The following is a 15650-nucleotide window of genomic DNA, read 5'->3' on the forward strand; positions in this document are numbered from 1 at the left end:
CCAGGGTTCCTCTCACTAAGGGTTAAGAGCCATTGCCTTAAATTCTCTCTCAGCTAAAGACTAGAATGGAAGATTTAAGGAGAAACAATAGACCTTTATGCGGTCCTTTTTACTGATAGGTGCCTCATCGGACAATCAGGGACTAGGACCAGAAGGGAATAAAACGGGGTCCCTGAGCCACACACAGATCACTGTGTTAGTTTACCGCCACTTTCGCTGGTAGTCGGCACGGCTCACCCGCAGTGGTGGGGGCTGGGAGCACTGCTCGTCTTCATGCACAGGCCCGGTCAGTCTTCAGCCCACCGTTCATGCTTTTTTGCTCTCTTGTCACTTATTCCAGCATTTCCCAGCTATTGTTTTGAGCCTCTGTGAGCCAAATACCTCTAGGTATTTGGGGAACCACTTCAGTTTCCTCAATTTTACACTAAGGAAAGAAAAGTGGGCAAAATGACAGCAGTAGTAAACACAGTTAGCAGAGAATGTCCTTGCTGAGTCCTTTCTCTCTCTTCTCAGCCCCCAATTTAAAAAAAAAGATTTCTGACAAATAGCGTTGTAGGGTGACAGATGGCAGCCACCCTTGTGGTGAGCACTGCCTGACCTCCAGAGATATGGACTCCCTGTGTTGTGCACCTGAAACCAGTGTCACGTCGTGTGTCAGCTGTACGGAAATAAAGAGAGAGAACAAAGTTTCCAGGACACAAGCAGCATTTCGAGTTCCAGATACTTTAAAATCAAAGGCATCCAAAAGGAAACAGGAAGAAAATCAGAGTTGAGACCACCACACGTGTCTTTGAACAGAGCCAAATAATGATTTTTATAGACTACTTAGCATCGAACCTGGCCTGAAGTACACTGTGGCAATCGGATGGCCACAGTCTCCGCGTCACGTCAATAAAATATCGTAACCACCCGTGAAGGGGTGCATAAATTCAGCTGCAGGAAGGGGTTTACTAGAAGGCGATGTAAAAATGGTTCTTTGATATTCCTACCTGTCTTGTTCGGAAGAGCTGGCTTTTTGTCGTGTTACCTGGTCTGTGGGAATCTTTCTTCCCATGAGAAATTGCTCTCACGCCCGTGTTTTCTGCCGTGCCATTGAGCATTGTTTTTTTGCTGGTGGCTTGTCCTCCTCCTCCTAAGTACCACCAAACCTTTTGATTTTATGTATGTATCGTAAGAGCCGTGTTACCCATTTGAGGGTCCTAGATGTGACTTTAAAGAAGTTTAAAGCATTTTCTTTCAGTTTATTTATTTAAGTCATCTCTACACCCAACATGGGGCTCGAACTCACGACCCCGACACCAAGAGTCCCACACTGTACTGACTGAGCCAGCCAGGCGCCCCAAGAATTTTTTAAACGTGGGATAGTTTGGACGCATCTTCTCCGTCTGTGGTATGCTATCTGCCGCTACAGTTTCTCAGCACAATTTTCTGGATGGAGTCTTTTTTCCCCAGGGCACAGTCCAACAGATCGCTTGGCGGTTTTGGTCAGCGTAGTTGAATGTCATGTTCACCTTGCTCTTCCTGTGCTTCTCAGTTCCAATCCTGTGCTGAAGAACATGTGGCCCGAAGGCAAACTGAGTATTACAGAGGTGACCAAGCGACCTCTGACCGCTGCCACCTTGTTTAAGAATTCGATGATCGCTTTAGTGGACAACCTTGCATCAAAGGTAACTATTTTCTTTTCCGCATATCCATTTTATGGCCACTTTCGATGGTCGCCGGCACTGCTTGCTGTCACAGGTTCCCTCTTAATATATGTTGTAGAGAATGTTATGTGTGATTTGCCTTTTAGGTAATTATCATAAATCAAACTGAAACCTATCTATTTAAAGTGAATGTTGTACTAGAATTTTTATTCCTGTTTTGTTTTGTTTTTTTTAACATGGCTGGGTGAAACAGTTGTTTGTGTCCCAGTTGAAATACTTTTTGTTAAGGTTGATCTTTTTATGGTTGTCGACAAGGAGAAAGTCTTAGTGAGATCTTATAAAATATATATATATATATAACTATTTATAAAACTATAAAGTAGAGCATGGGCCTGACAAAATGAGTTTCAGCCCTGTATCAAAGAACGGGTATGGCTTTAAAAAAAAATCTTGAATTAAATAGTAATATGGTATCCACATATCACGTCGATACAAAATGGCCACATAGAGTATCAAGAGGAAGTTTAGTATTTAAGTAATGTCCTTAGGCTGTTGTAAACAGTCAGACTAAAATGTTGTATTATTGACAGTTGGTTCTGCTTCTGATTGCTCCTTTCAGGTGTAATGCTGCTTGGTAACTTTAGTCTGTTTCTTCTCCCCTCCCCTCCCAAGAACAGATTTCTACTCTTAACTGCTGCTGTTGACAAGTTTGATAAATTAGGTGGCATTCTGGGACTCATTATTTTTAGTTCCTTCATTTTTATCTCTCTCTTCTGGTGCTTTTCCTCTGTATTTTATTCTCTGTTATCTTTTTTTTTTTTTTTAGACCAACTTCCTCTCTAAGAATTTAAATCTATACTGTTTCTGGTTACTTCACTGTGGATAAATTAGGCAAAGGCACAAGAACACATCTGTTCCGTAGCTTTCTCTCTCTTTTCGTCAGGGTTCTTTGGCCTCACGTGACAACAAATAAACACAGTTAGTTGGCTTGTAGAATCAAACCTCCAGAAAGGCAGGGGTGAGGACAGCAGAACCGAAGGCCAGAAGCCTTCCCCTTGTCTCTCAGCATCTCTGTGCATGTCAGCTCCAACCTGCCTCTTCCCGCAAGAGGGAAGGTGAATGTGGAAGGAGGGCATGTGACACAAGAAACAGAATTGGACACAATTTTATAAAACATGTTTATAGAATATAGTATAAATGGTTTACAAAATATATTAGATTTATTTCATGAACTACAAAAGAACTGCCTTTATTTTCTAAAATTGCTAGTTAAATATGCATTTTTAAAAAATAAAAATTCTACAGCCATCTATAATTTCTGTACCAGAAGTTGTATTCAGTTGCTCCTCAAAGAGAGACCCCCAAATGAGTGGTGTAAATAAGAGAGACATTTATTTCTCTCTTCTGCAGAAAAGGTCCAGAAGCAGGTATCCCAGGACTGGTATAGCAACCTGCAGGTTGTTAGGGACCCGGGTTCCTTCTTTCTTTCTCTTCTACCATACGTGTGCTTGATGTCCATCCTCCTGGCCCAAGATGGCAGCTGGGGCTTCTTCTTCCCTTTCAGACAGGCTTCCTGGGAGTCTAATGGAGCATGTCTGCTACATATCGTTTGCTATACCTCGTTGCCAGGGAAGCTGGGAAGTGCATATTTATTCTGGTCAGCACTGTGCCTAGCTAGAAATAAGTATTCCATTTCAAAAAAAGGTGCTGGATATGAGGTAGGCAACTGGCCTGGCTTCCCAATCTGTGTGTCTGTGGAGGAGGGGACATGAGGGAGAGAACAACCTTTCCACCCAGAGAAGGCAGGAAGGCGGGTGGGGAAACAACAAAGGAGAATGTTGCTTTTAGAAAATACAAAACAATATGATAGAAATGAACCTAAATAACTGGTACTCACCATAAATGTAAATAGACTAACAAGATTAGATGGGTCATCTAGCTTTGTCCAGGAGACACCTACATACCACTGTGCTAGAAAGACGATAAACAGAGAGGTGGGTAAAAATATTTCAAGCCCTCCCCCCCCCCAAAAAAAATGGTTAAAAGCAATATTCATGTGAGAGAACATAGAATTTAAGAAAGAAAGTATTAATACAGATAAAGAGACTCAACAATCAAGTGAAAATACCCAAGACAATAAAGCCACTTTGAATTAGGTACCCAACAACAGAGCTGTGATTATCCACGAACTCCATAAAGCAAAAAAAAAAAAAAAAGAAAGAAAGAAAAACCTGAAAAAAATTTTAAAGGAGAAATTGACAAGTCCACAATCCTTGTGGGAGATTTTAAACCAATTGTACCAGAAGCTGGTGTTTCAAGCAGACAGAATCCTTAGTAAGAATACAGAAGCATCGGGGGCGCCTGGGTGGCACAGTGGTTGGGCGTCTGCCTTCGGCTCAGGGCGTGATCCCGGCGTTATGGATCGAGCCCCACATCAGGCTCCTCCGCTATAAGCCTACTTCTTCCTCTCCCACTCCCTCTGCTTGTGTTCCCTCTCTCGCTGGCTGTCTCTATCTCTGTCAAATAAATAAATAAGTAAAATCTTAAAAAAAAAAAAAAAAAAGAATGCAGAAGCGTCGAAAACCAAATTTAAACTTCAATAAATCAAAAGAACACTGCACCCAAGGAATAGGAAATACATACCCCTTTCAAGTACGTATAGAACATTTCCAAGAACTGACCACATGCTAGATCACAAAGGAAGTCTTAACCATTTTAACAAATGTATACAGTCTCCATCCTCACAGCAAGTAAATTAAAAAGTGGCATTAAATTTTTTTAAAATGTGCTTGGGGACTTGAGAAAGAAATGCTCTCCTAGATAACTCACAGGTTGAAGAGGAAATCACGATGGAAATTATAAAATATCTGGACCTACGTGACAAAGAATTTATTAAAATCTGTAGAATACCACTTAAGTGGGTCACTTGTTATACCTTTATTTAAAAAAAAAATTGAAAGTAAATGAATTAGGGGTGCCTGGGTGGCTCAGTCGGTTAAGTGTCTGCCTTCGGCTCAGGTCATGATCTCAGGGTCCTGGGATGGAGCTCCACATCAAGCTCCCTGCTTGGTGGGGAGTCGGCTTCTCCCTCTGCCCCCTCCCCCTGCTTGTGCCCTCTCTTACTCACTCGAATAAATAAATAAAAGCTTTAAAAAAAAGAAAGTAAATGAATCAAGAAGCTAGAAAAAGGATTCTAAAGAAGAAAATCTAAAGAAAGAAGAAAATAACACTTAAATAGCAAAAATTAAAATAGATCAAAAAAATAGTCAAATAGACAAACCTTTAATGAAACTGATAAAAAAGAAAAAGCAATATTATGAATGAAGAAGGGAAACGACTTCATATATTACAGAGATTTTAAAAGGCGTAGAATATTGTAAACAACTGTGCTTATGAATTTGAAAAATTCGTTTTCTAAAAAAATATGTTTTCAAAATTAACTCAAGAAGACATAGAAAATCTGAATACATTAGTAATCTTAAAAACTCTAAATCTCTAATCAGGAGTCTGCCTTCTCTCAGCTCTGCCAAAAACACAAGGCCCAGATGGTTTTACAGATACATTTTATAAATCCTTCAAGAAGCCAATAATCCCTATTATATACAAACTGTTTTGGAGGATAGGAAAAAGAGAGGCCACTACCCAACTCATTTTAGAGATTAATATTGCCTTCATAGTAGATTAATACAAGAAAATAAAATTAGAGGGGCGCCTGGGTGGCACAGTCGTTAAGCATCTGCCTTCGGCTCAGGGCGTGATCCCAGTGTTCTGGAATCTAGTCCCACATCAGGCTCCTCCGCTGGGAGCCTGCTTCTTCCTCTCCCACTCCCCCTGCTTATGTTCCCTCTCTCGCTGGCTGTCTCTCTCTGTCAAATAAATAAATAAAATCTTTTTAAAAAAATAAATAAAAATAAAAATAAAAATTAGATCAGTTTCACCTGGGAACATAGGAGGATCTTAAAAATATATATGTGTAATGCATTTGCTAGGAACATGGTGAAGAAAGTGCCCACTAAAACCAACTGAAAAAAAACTAAATGTTAGGTAAAACATAAAAAGCAATTTTTAAAGTGGAGCCATGAACTAACAAGAAAGTAAGGAATGTGCAGGGCAGGGGATGAGTGAAGGCAGAAGAAGTTGGGGGAAAATAATATGCTGTCTCTGTGGGGATTTTCTGAAGTCGGTAACTGTGAGTGTAGGTATTCAAGGCTGGGTCCTCCACGTGAAGCCCAGGGCCTGCCAAACTGGTGTGTCTAATAAGAGATTCCACACTCACACGTGTGCACACACACTTACACACAGATAGGTCTCCGAAGGGCCACATTCTCAGAGGGATACATCTAGAATGAACTAGAAATAATCCCTCATTATCTGGAAGAAAAATTGCCTATATTGGTCCTTGGCAGGGAGCCAAGGCGGGGGGTCAACATTCCTTGAGAATTTGTAACCATAAGCCAGTTTTTATGAGGTTTTCAGTCCAAATTTACACCACCTGGGTGGTCTAAAAAGCTTAAGTCAACAATTTAGTTTAAAGTGGCCCAGGCCTGGTATTATCCCCAGGTATCTGATAGAAGCAAACACAGTTTTTTTCCATGAAGAAACCACCTTCATACCAGATCTTAAAGAATTTCCACAGATAACGTTTTCATGAAAATAACGGTTTCCCATTAAGAATTCCTACACACATGGGGCGCCTGGGTGGCACAGCGGTTAAGCGTCTGCCTTCGGCTCAGGGCGTGATCCCGGCGTTATGGGATCGAGCCCCACATCAGGCTCCTCCGCTATGAGCCTGCTTCTTCCTCTCCCACTCCCCCTGCTTGTGCTCCCTCTCTCGCTGGCTGTCTCTATCTCCGTCAAATAAATAAATAAAATCTTTAAAAAAAAAAAAAAAGAATTCCTACACACATAAACAAAGTACAATGTGCAAGAGTCAGACTAAACCAGATTCAGAGTCATGAAAACTTCTTAGAGTAGAATTATTAGAAACAGAACATAAGAATGTTTAATATGTTTTAAGAAATCAAAGGCCTAAAAATGTGAGAAAGAGTGAGTAACTAGGCAATTGATAGAAATAAAAACTAAAGAAAGAGATAGGTTTAGCATCAGTTTAGACAAAACTGAAGAGAGAATAGAAAAATGAAAGAAAGAATAAAGGAAATTATCCATGATTCTTAAGTAGAAATTAAACAAAAGGAGACACTATTAAGAGACATGAAAGGTAAAATGAAAATGAAAAAGGTCTAATGCACATCTAATCAGAGTTACCCAAGGAAAGGAGAGGATGGGCAGAGCAATATTGGAAGATATATTGCTGAGAATTTCAACAGTGATGAAAGATAACACTCTGTGGACTCAGGAAGTCTGCTATATCCCAACCTGGAAAATTTACAAGAAATCTGCACTTAAGCACATTGTGAAATCCCAGAACATCAAAGACTAAGCAAATGCATTAAAAGCAGATTTGCTTAAAAGAATAAGAGGCTGAGAGAAAAGAGCTGTAAACCAAAATTCTGTACCAAGAGTATATATGTTTCAAGAACATAGACACAGTAGGGGCATCTGGGTGGCCCAGTTGGTTAAGCATCTGGCACTTGATCTCAGGTCTTGGTCTCAGACTCGTGAGTTCGAGCCCTTACGCTGGGCTCTGCACTGCCTGTGGAGCCTACTTAAGGGAAAAAAAAAAAAAAAAGAACAAAGACACAATAAAGAATCTTTCTCAAAAAGTAAAAAGAGTTAAAAGCACCCTAGAGGAAATTCTAAAGGATATATACATCAGGCCAGAGGAAGAGTATATAAAATAAAAGAAGGACAAAGAGGTTGGTAAAGGTGGATGTGTATAAATAAACTGTAAAATAATATTTTATTAGATTAAAAATACAGATTAGAATTAAATAGCACAACAATAGCATATAAACTGGAAGGGTGGGTGATTATAATCCAGGTGTTTAAGATCCTTGGTTCAGTAAAATAATAAAAGTATTGCTTAGCTTATAACCCTGATGGCACACAAGTGCAGATTAAATGTCCTCATGGAGCATGAAAAGAATAGAAATGGGGGAATGGGATAGGCCGGTGATGGGTATTAAGGAGGCCACGTATTGCATGGTGCACTGGGTGTTATACGCAAGTAATGAATCATGGAACTTTACATCAAAAACTAGGGATGTACTGTATGGTGACTAACATAATGTAATAAAAAATTATTATTAAAAAAAGATTAGAAATGAGGTTTTATTTTTTTTTAAAGATTTTATTTATTTATTTGACAGAGATAGAGACAGCCAGCGAGAGAGGGAACACAAGCAGGGGGAGTGGGAGAGGAAGAAGCAGGCTCATAGCGGAGGAGCCTGATGTGGGGCTCGATCCCATAATGCCGGGATCACGCCCTGAGCCGAAGGCAGACGCTTAACCACTGTGCCACCCAGGCGCCCCATAGAAATGAGTTTTTAACTTCTAAACTAGTTGGGGCAGTTTGGGGGCAGAGGAGGCAGAGCCAGAATGAGAAGCCAATAATCCATTCTAAAAATCATAGGAAAGAGGAGACAAAAGAACATAGGAAAGTCAGGACAAATTAAGATGGTAGAAAGAAACCCAAGCATACTGCTGATTACATTGAATGTAAAAATGGATAAAAATTGTCGAATCAAATCAAAGACAAAGAATCCAGGAGAGTTGAAAGTCTAAGTTTTAAAAGATGTATCAGACAAATTCTGACAATCTGGGATCACCTCAATCCAAGTTCAGGACCCGGAGTAGCTTCACGGTGGGCCAAGTTGTTTTCCATTCCTCTTGGAGTCCCAGGGTTAGCTCTTCAGGATTGCAGACCACTGTCCCTTCTCCACGGCCTTGGGTTCCAGCCTGCAGCCCCCTGGCCCCACAAGCCTGTCTGTCCAGACAAAAGCAGCCCTGAAGGGTAGCCTCACCCCTTTGGATTTTAGTCTTATTCTTATCTCGGTTATCTTCTTAGCTCTTTGGCGCATTTAAGATTCTCCCCCACCCCATATCTGTCTAGCGCTTTCCCTAGTGAAGTTACCAGGAAGGTTGATGGTATTGCTTAGTCCTCCACCACCAGAAGTGGAAGTCCTGACTCCTCACCTCGTTTCAGAGTCTACACAGTGTGTTAATGCGTGCCTTGTCTCTCCACCTAGATTCTTGGTCTTTTCAACATAGGGAGTGCGTTCTATTTTTATATACCTCTTCATATCTAATAAAGCACACCCTAAACAGATGGTCAGTGAATTATTAAATGAACTTGAATCTGTCCTGTGACTCTATTTGGCAGTGTTCCAAGCAAGTTAAATGGGTGAATGTCTAAATACAGTGTCTTCTGGCTACCACATGTAGCAATTGGTGTACTTTCACAAATAATGTTTTCCATAAAATATAGGGAGAAACAGGTTAAAACGTGCAAGAGAATGAGATCCGTATTATCTTTTGCAGTTTAACTTTTACAAGACACTTGAATTTGTCAAATTTAGGATTTCTTAAGCTGAGTCAGTCTGGATATTTATAAATGAGAGAGGAGGTGGCATTTATAAATTGAGACAGAATGCTGATTAAATATAGAGGAAGTATTTCCACTGGATTCCTTAACTGAAGATTTTATATTACTAAACAGGATAGAAGGGCATTCCCCCAGCCCTTACTTGGTCATTAGCGTCCAATCCAGTGTTCATACTTCCTGTGCAAATCAGTTAATATTGGTAAAATTTAATTTAACTGGTTTCTGTTGAGTAAAGTTACTTATACTAGTCAAATGATACCTTATACAAAGATTGCTTTGCCCACGTAATTGTATGAACTATCGAGTGCCGAGTATGTCTAAATTTACGCTGTAATTTTCTTTTTGACCCAAAGGTCCTTTAGAATTATTTTTCTTAATCTCCAAACCAATAAGATTTTCTAATTATCTTTTTGCTCTTGATTTCTAGCTTAATCTCATTTGTTCAGGGGACATACTTTGTGTGATTTCAATCCTTAGAAATTTGTTAAATTTTCTTTATGTATATGTTTTGTTTATGTTTATAAAAATAATTTGCATTCTACTCTATACACGTCCATCAGGTCAAGTCTGCTACTCATGTTGTCCGATTTTTCTGCCTTCTTACGAACGTCTTTGTTTTGTCAGTGCCAAAATGTGACAAAATCTACCGTGATTCTGAATTTGTCTACTTTTCCTTGTTGTACCTTCTGTTTTTGCTTTAGGTATTTTAAGAATTTATTTAGGCTTATTCAAATTAGAACTATTATTTCTTCCTAGTGTTTGAGCTATTTATCATTATGAAATGCCTCCGTATTTCTGTACTGCTTTGCCTTCAGCTCCGCATGAATAAAACAGTTACACCACCTTCTCTTGTGACCAGGGTTTGCATAGTGTATCTTTGTCCACCCTGTACTTTCAACCTTTCCATATCCTTATGTTTCAGGTATGTGCCTTGTAAGTAGTGTGTAGTAAGATTTGGTTTTTTATGCAAGCTGACAATCTTTGTCTTTTGAATATATCATTTAGCCCATTACTCTACGTTGCTTTTATTGTAGTTTCTATATGTTGCATTTGAATTGACTATCTCATTAGTGCTTCCTATTTGACACTTCTGTATTTCTTTTTCTTTCCTTTCTAACCTTCTTTTCGATTGGTCATTGTGGGCAAAAGGTAAACAAAATTCTGTTCCTTCTGCTTGACAAGTAAACCTCAAATTTCTACCTCTGTTCCCACTAACCCAGTAAGACGTATATCGACAGTATTACTATGCAGTATGGCTTATGATAAAAATTACTCCTGTTTGTAAATTGCATCTCTACTGGGAGAATAAGAAATGTCTTGTGGGGATGACATGTTTGGGCTTCCCTGAGTACGGGAACTCATGTATCAAACATGTCCCTTTTGAGGACCCTGGTCACTATTATCTTCAGACCTATTTTAAGGGATATTGGATACTATGGGGCATGAGGCTTTTAAACCAAGGGCATTTTCCATACTCTTCCAATGTGGATCATATCTCTTTGCCCCTAAGCTGTCTCCTGACTGCTGTGTGGATAGCTGCAAGGGCTGTGACACTTCTCTTGGCAAGCCATGTCTTTGTCCTGAGTAGACACATTCCAAATGTGGCCTGTGAGTCTTTTGAGTCAGAATGTGACCCTCTGACCCCTGCCACTCGTTGTTGCAATTATTTTTTATTATTCACTCTCTTATTTTGGAGGATTTATATCATAATATTGTTTTGGTGGTTATTTGATTGATTATACTTCCATTCTTCAGTATAGAAATCTAATATTTTTTGGTACTTTTACCTCCTTCCTGGAAGATGCAAGGTCCATAAAACATTTTTTTTTTTTTTAGCAGAGGAGGTATCCATAAAATGCTATCATTCCATTTGCTTTCCTCTCAATTTCTATGCTATTTTGATCATGTATTGTAATTGTGTGTGCGTGTGTGTGTGTGTGTGTGGACAGCAAAATGACGACATCATCATCGTTACTACTTCATATAGTCAGTATCTGTTTAGATTTACTCATTTATCACTTCCTTTTTCCTCTTTCTGTATCACTGACCTTCATCTGGGACCATTTTTCTTATGCCTGAAATTCATCCTGGTTTTATTCATCTGAAAATATTGTGTACTGTTTTCATTTGTGGAGACTATTTTTCTGGCTGTAAAATTCTACATTGGCAGTTCTTTCTGTACTTCAAAGGTAATATTCCTTTGTCTTCTGGATTCCATCATTTCTTGTGAGAAGTCAGCCGTCAGTCTCTGTCTTGCTCCTGAGGTAACGGATCTTTTCTTCTCTGGCTGCTTTCCTTTGGTATTCATGTTTTACTGCAACATTCCTAGGGGTAGAATTTTTTTTTAATCCTGCTCATAATTTGTGGGACTTCTTCAATTTGTCACAGTTTGATTGTTTTTCATCAATTTTGCAAAGTTCTTGGCTATTAGCTCTCAAATACTGCTTCTGCCCCTTCTGTCTCCTCTCCTTTGGGACTTGAGTTACTCAGACCATCTCACTGTATCTGTTGTGTCTCTTAATCTCTCTTTGGTTTCCATCTTTTTGTCTCTCTGTGCTTCATTCTGGGAAATTTCTTCCCACGCATACATTCAAAAACTGATCCACTGACTTCTCAATTTCTATCATTGTATTTTTCAGTCCGAGGTTATGCGTTTGATTCAGTTCATTTTTATAATTTCTGGTTCTCTAAAAAATTCTCAATATTGCCTTTTGTCCTCTTGAGCACAGTAAGCATAGTTATTTTAATGTCTCTGTCTGATAACTCCAATTATCTGAATCCCTGCAGGTCTGTTTATTTTGTATGTTTTGCTCTTTCCAGTTCTCATTATCTTGGTTCCTTATATAAGTGGTTAATTTTTATTTTGCTCGCAATGTTATATTGGCAAAATTATTTATAGAAATAACTGGAGACCCAAGTTTACGTAATCTTTCTCCACTAAAGATTTACCTTTGCTCCTTTAGGCAGCTAAGAGCACTAGTATTTCAAATCAGCTATTCCCATTTCAAGTCCCTGTGAGGGACTGCCTACTTCTGACTCACCCTCATTGCTAGTGGTGGTCTTTTTGGATCCCAAAGTGAGAGGGGTTTACCCATGACCTCCTCTTCAGTCCCTATTCTCTGATCTCTTTCCCATTAGCCCTATGAGGCTATCAAACCCTCTACTAGATCCTGTCCACTTCCTCTGGAGTTGGCAAATTCCCCTGGGGAAAAGGAGGCCTCAAACCTGGAAGCTCCATGGCATCCTCCTCCTCGTAGATTCTGGTCCCATAATTTAGTTCTCCACTGTCTTTAAGCAGGTGTTTTTTGTATATTTTAATTGTCTATCCTAGATGTCCCCAGCATGGGTGTTGGTTTAAATTACCTAGTCTGTCATTACTAAAGTGGAAGCCCTAATACCCTCTTGTCATAAATTAGGTTATTAGGTCTAGAGAGACTTTATCATAGCTAGTTAAGAGAAGAGACAACGAACACCCAAGTCTCCTGATTCCGTGTGCTGCTTACTCTGTTGCACCACTGCCAAAGCGTACAGATAGGTCTCGTAGCATTTCGGTATTTGCTGTGCTCAGTGACACTTCTCTCAGCTTACTCTGCAAGCAGTAACGGTCCTGTATCTGAGGAAGCTCGCAGAAAATCCTCAAGTAAATAGTGTCCCCTCCCTCCCTTCCCCATCCCATTAAGTTTGTTTTAAATTTATTTAAACTTTTAAAAAGCGATATAAATCTTCCCCTATATAAATCTTCCATTTGAAAACCATTAGAGATTCATGAACATGTGGTCACCCCTCCCTGTTTTCTAAAGCAAGGTTCTGCTTGTACTTTCTCATAATATCAAATCTCTGCTTCATACCTAAGCCAGGGATTGGTGTTCCAGAATAGGGAAGAAGTATCAGTTGTCTGTTAATTCATAATAAATTGCCCTAAAATGTAGTCCCTGGAACAACAGCAATTTATTGTGTCTCATGATTTGGTGGGTTGACTAGCCAATCCGGCTGGTTTCACTAGGGCTCACCAGGTGGGTAGTCAGCCAAGGCTGGATGGTCTAAAATGGCTCCCCAGATGCCATGGCTGAATGACTGGATAACTTGGCCTCTTTCTTCATATGGTTTTTAGTCTTGGGTTTCTTCACGTGATGGAAGAAGTGTTCCAAAAGTTCAAAGTGTCTCAAGGCTGAGTCTCCACGAGTAACCCAATATCACTTCTGCCATATTCTTTTGGTTAAGACAAGTCACAAGGCCAGCCCGATCCCAGCAGCGGGGTGGAAAATTCACCTGTTGTTGGGGAGTGCAGCGAAATATTGTGGTCCTGTCTCTAAAGCTGCCACACTGTGATGAAAAAAGGCAGGTGTGCTAGGCAGAATAATGGCCTCTGCATTTCAACACTGGTTCTCTCACACTGACGGCATGTCCTGCAATTCAGTTCAATTCTGACACTAACCACCTGGAACAGCCAGATGAAGAGATGCGCACAGTGACAAGGTCTGGAAGGTCTGGACATCTGGAGAGCAAGAGCTTCTGTCCCCATGGAGACAGGGTCCATCACCCTCCCTGTACATTGATGTGTTCACAAACCAAAAAGCTCCTTGGAGCCTCAATGTCTGAGTTTTTTTTAAATAAGGGTTTTATTACATAACCATGATTGATTAAATCATTAGCCCATGATTGGACTCAACCTCCAGCCTTCCCTCCGTGCAGGTCAGGCTGCTGAAAGTGTGATGTCCACCCCCCATCCCGAAGCTATCTGGGAGCTGGCAGGAGTCACCTCAGTAGCATAACAAAGACACACTTACCACTGAAGAAATCCCAAAGGTTTTAGAAGTTCTATGCTAGGAACCTGTGACAAAGTCCAGAGAGAAAGAAAGAGAGATTAAGGATGATATTATTATTATTATTATTATTATTATTATTATTATTATTATACCACAGCCCATCCCCCAAGGTCATCCGTGCCCTAATCCCCAGAACCTGTAAACATGTTATGTTGCATGGCAAGGTGGAATGAAGGTTGCAGATGGAGTTAAGATTGCTGATTTCTTAGAGTCCATAGTCTCTCGCGCTTCATTCCCCCTTCTGATTACCCCCCCTTTCTTTGACTCTGAGAAACAAACTGAGGGCTTCAGAGGGGAGGTGGGTGGGGGAATGGGATAGGCTGGTGATGGGTAGTAAGGACGGCACGTATTGCTTGGAGCACTGGGTGTTATACGCAACTAATGAATCATTGAACTTTACATCAAAAACCAGGGATGTACTGTATGGTGACTAACATAATATAATAAAAAAATATTATTATTTAAAAAAAAAAGATTGCTGACTTCTGAACTTAAAGAGATTATCCTGCATTATCCAGGTAGGCCCTTTGTAAATTTAAGAGTTCTTCAAAGGGAAAGAGGAATGCAGAAGAGTCAGAACCAGGGAGATAGTATCATTTGAAAGACTTAACAGGCCATTACTGGCTTTCAAGATGGAAGGAGGCCACAGGCCAAGGAATGGTGGGCAGCCTCTAGAAGCTGGAAAAGATAAGAAAGTGGGGTCCCTCTTAGAGTGTCTAGAAGATAAGAGCCCTGCTGACACCTGGAGTTTTAGCCCATTGAGACCCGTCTCAACCTGCTGACCTCCAGAGTTCTGTGAGAATAAATTTGTGTTGGTTTAAGCCACTAAATTTGTGGTGTTGTAGAAAACCGACCTCCGCACTTCGGACCCAAAGTATAAGGCGAAGACAGAGTTTGGGATATAGAGGAACCAGAGCTTTATTGCTTTGGGGGCAAAGGAGACCACACAGGCCATGGCCTTCAAAACCGGCAGGCCCTTCGGGAGGAAGGGGCTGGGGTGGTTTATGGGGACTTACAGGATCTAGCCGGTTTGGGCCAGAATCGTGTAGGTGCTGCCAGCCTCCTTCATGACGTCTTGAGGGTGGTACCGGGTCCTGAAACAAAAGGCTGAGAAGGGAGGAGGGGAGCTTTGGGGAAGAGAGGAAAACGGTTACTTCAGAATAGAGCTTCGCTGAAGCCTCAGCGCAGCCATTTTGATTTTTGTTCAACTTCATGCTTTTAAGCGGTTTCAGTGGTAATCCTCGGTGGCAGCAATAGGAAACGAACACAGCAGGGCCTAGAAAAAGGGAAAAAGTGGCATTTTTGTTCATCACGGAAGGCAGCATGATAAATCTGTACTTGGAGAGTCCTGTGTGGATGTTGAAAACTCACTCTGTACAGAGTGCAAGTAACTTCATGCTCTTCAGATCTCTCGTACTCCTTAAACCCTTTCCTGCTTTTTACCTCCAGCCCTCAGTAGAGCTCAGAATTGTCTAATTATCTACAGAGGATTCTGTCTCTTAATTAAAGTGCATCTGTGTGTCTGATAGGCAATAGATCAGAGAAGGGGAAGGAACTCTCTGCTCTGGTAAGTAGGATACATTTGACCTTGACTCATCCAGGGAGGATTTGTTACCTTCAGCAAACCAGGATCCATCTGTGCCAGCACAGTTTTCTACTTAAAAGGAGTTATGA

General features: G+C 40.5%; 1 protein-coding gene across 2 annotated transcripts in view; it reads left to right on the plus strand.

Moving 5' to 3' along the window:
- MYO1D (myosin ID) overlaps positions 1 to 15650 on the plus strand; it is a 331010-nt gene that overhangs the window by 117219 nt on the left and 198141 nt on the right. For both annotated transcript variants that reach the window (XM_044390721.3, XM_026517625.4), the window contains exon 14: positions 1535 to 1667. In XM_044390721.3, the coding sequence (XP_044246656.3) occupies positions 1535 to 1667 (133 nt within the window). The remainder of the gene's footprint in view (positions 1 to 1534; positions 1668 to 15650) is intronic.

This window comes from Ursus arctos, unplaced genomic scaffold (genome assembly GCF_023065955.2).
Source record: "Ursus arctos isolate Adak ecotype North America unplaced genomic scaffold, UrsArc2.0 scaffold_24, whole genome shotgun sequence".
NCBI lineage: Eukaryota > Metazoa > Chordata > Mammalia > Carnivora > Ursidae > Ursus > Ursus arctos.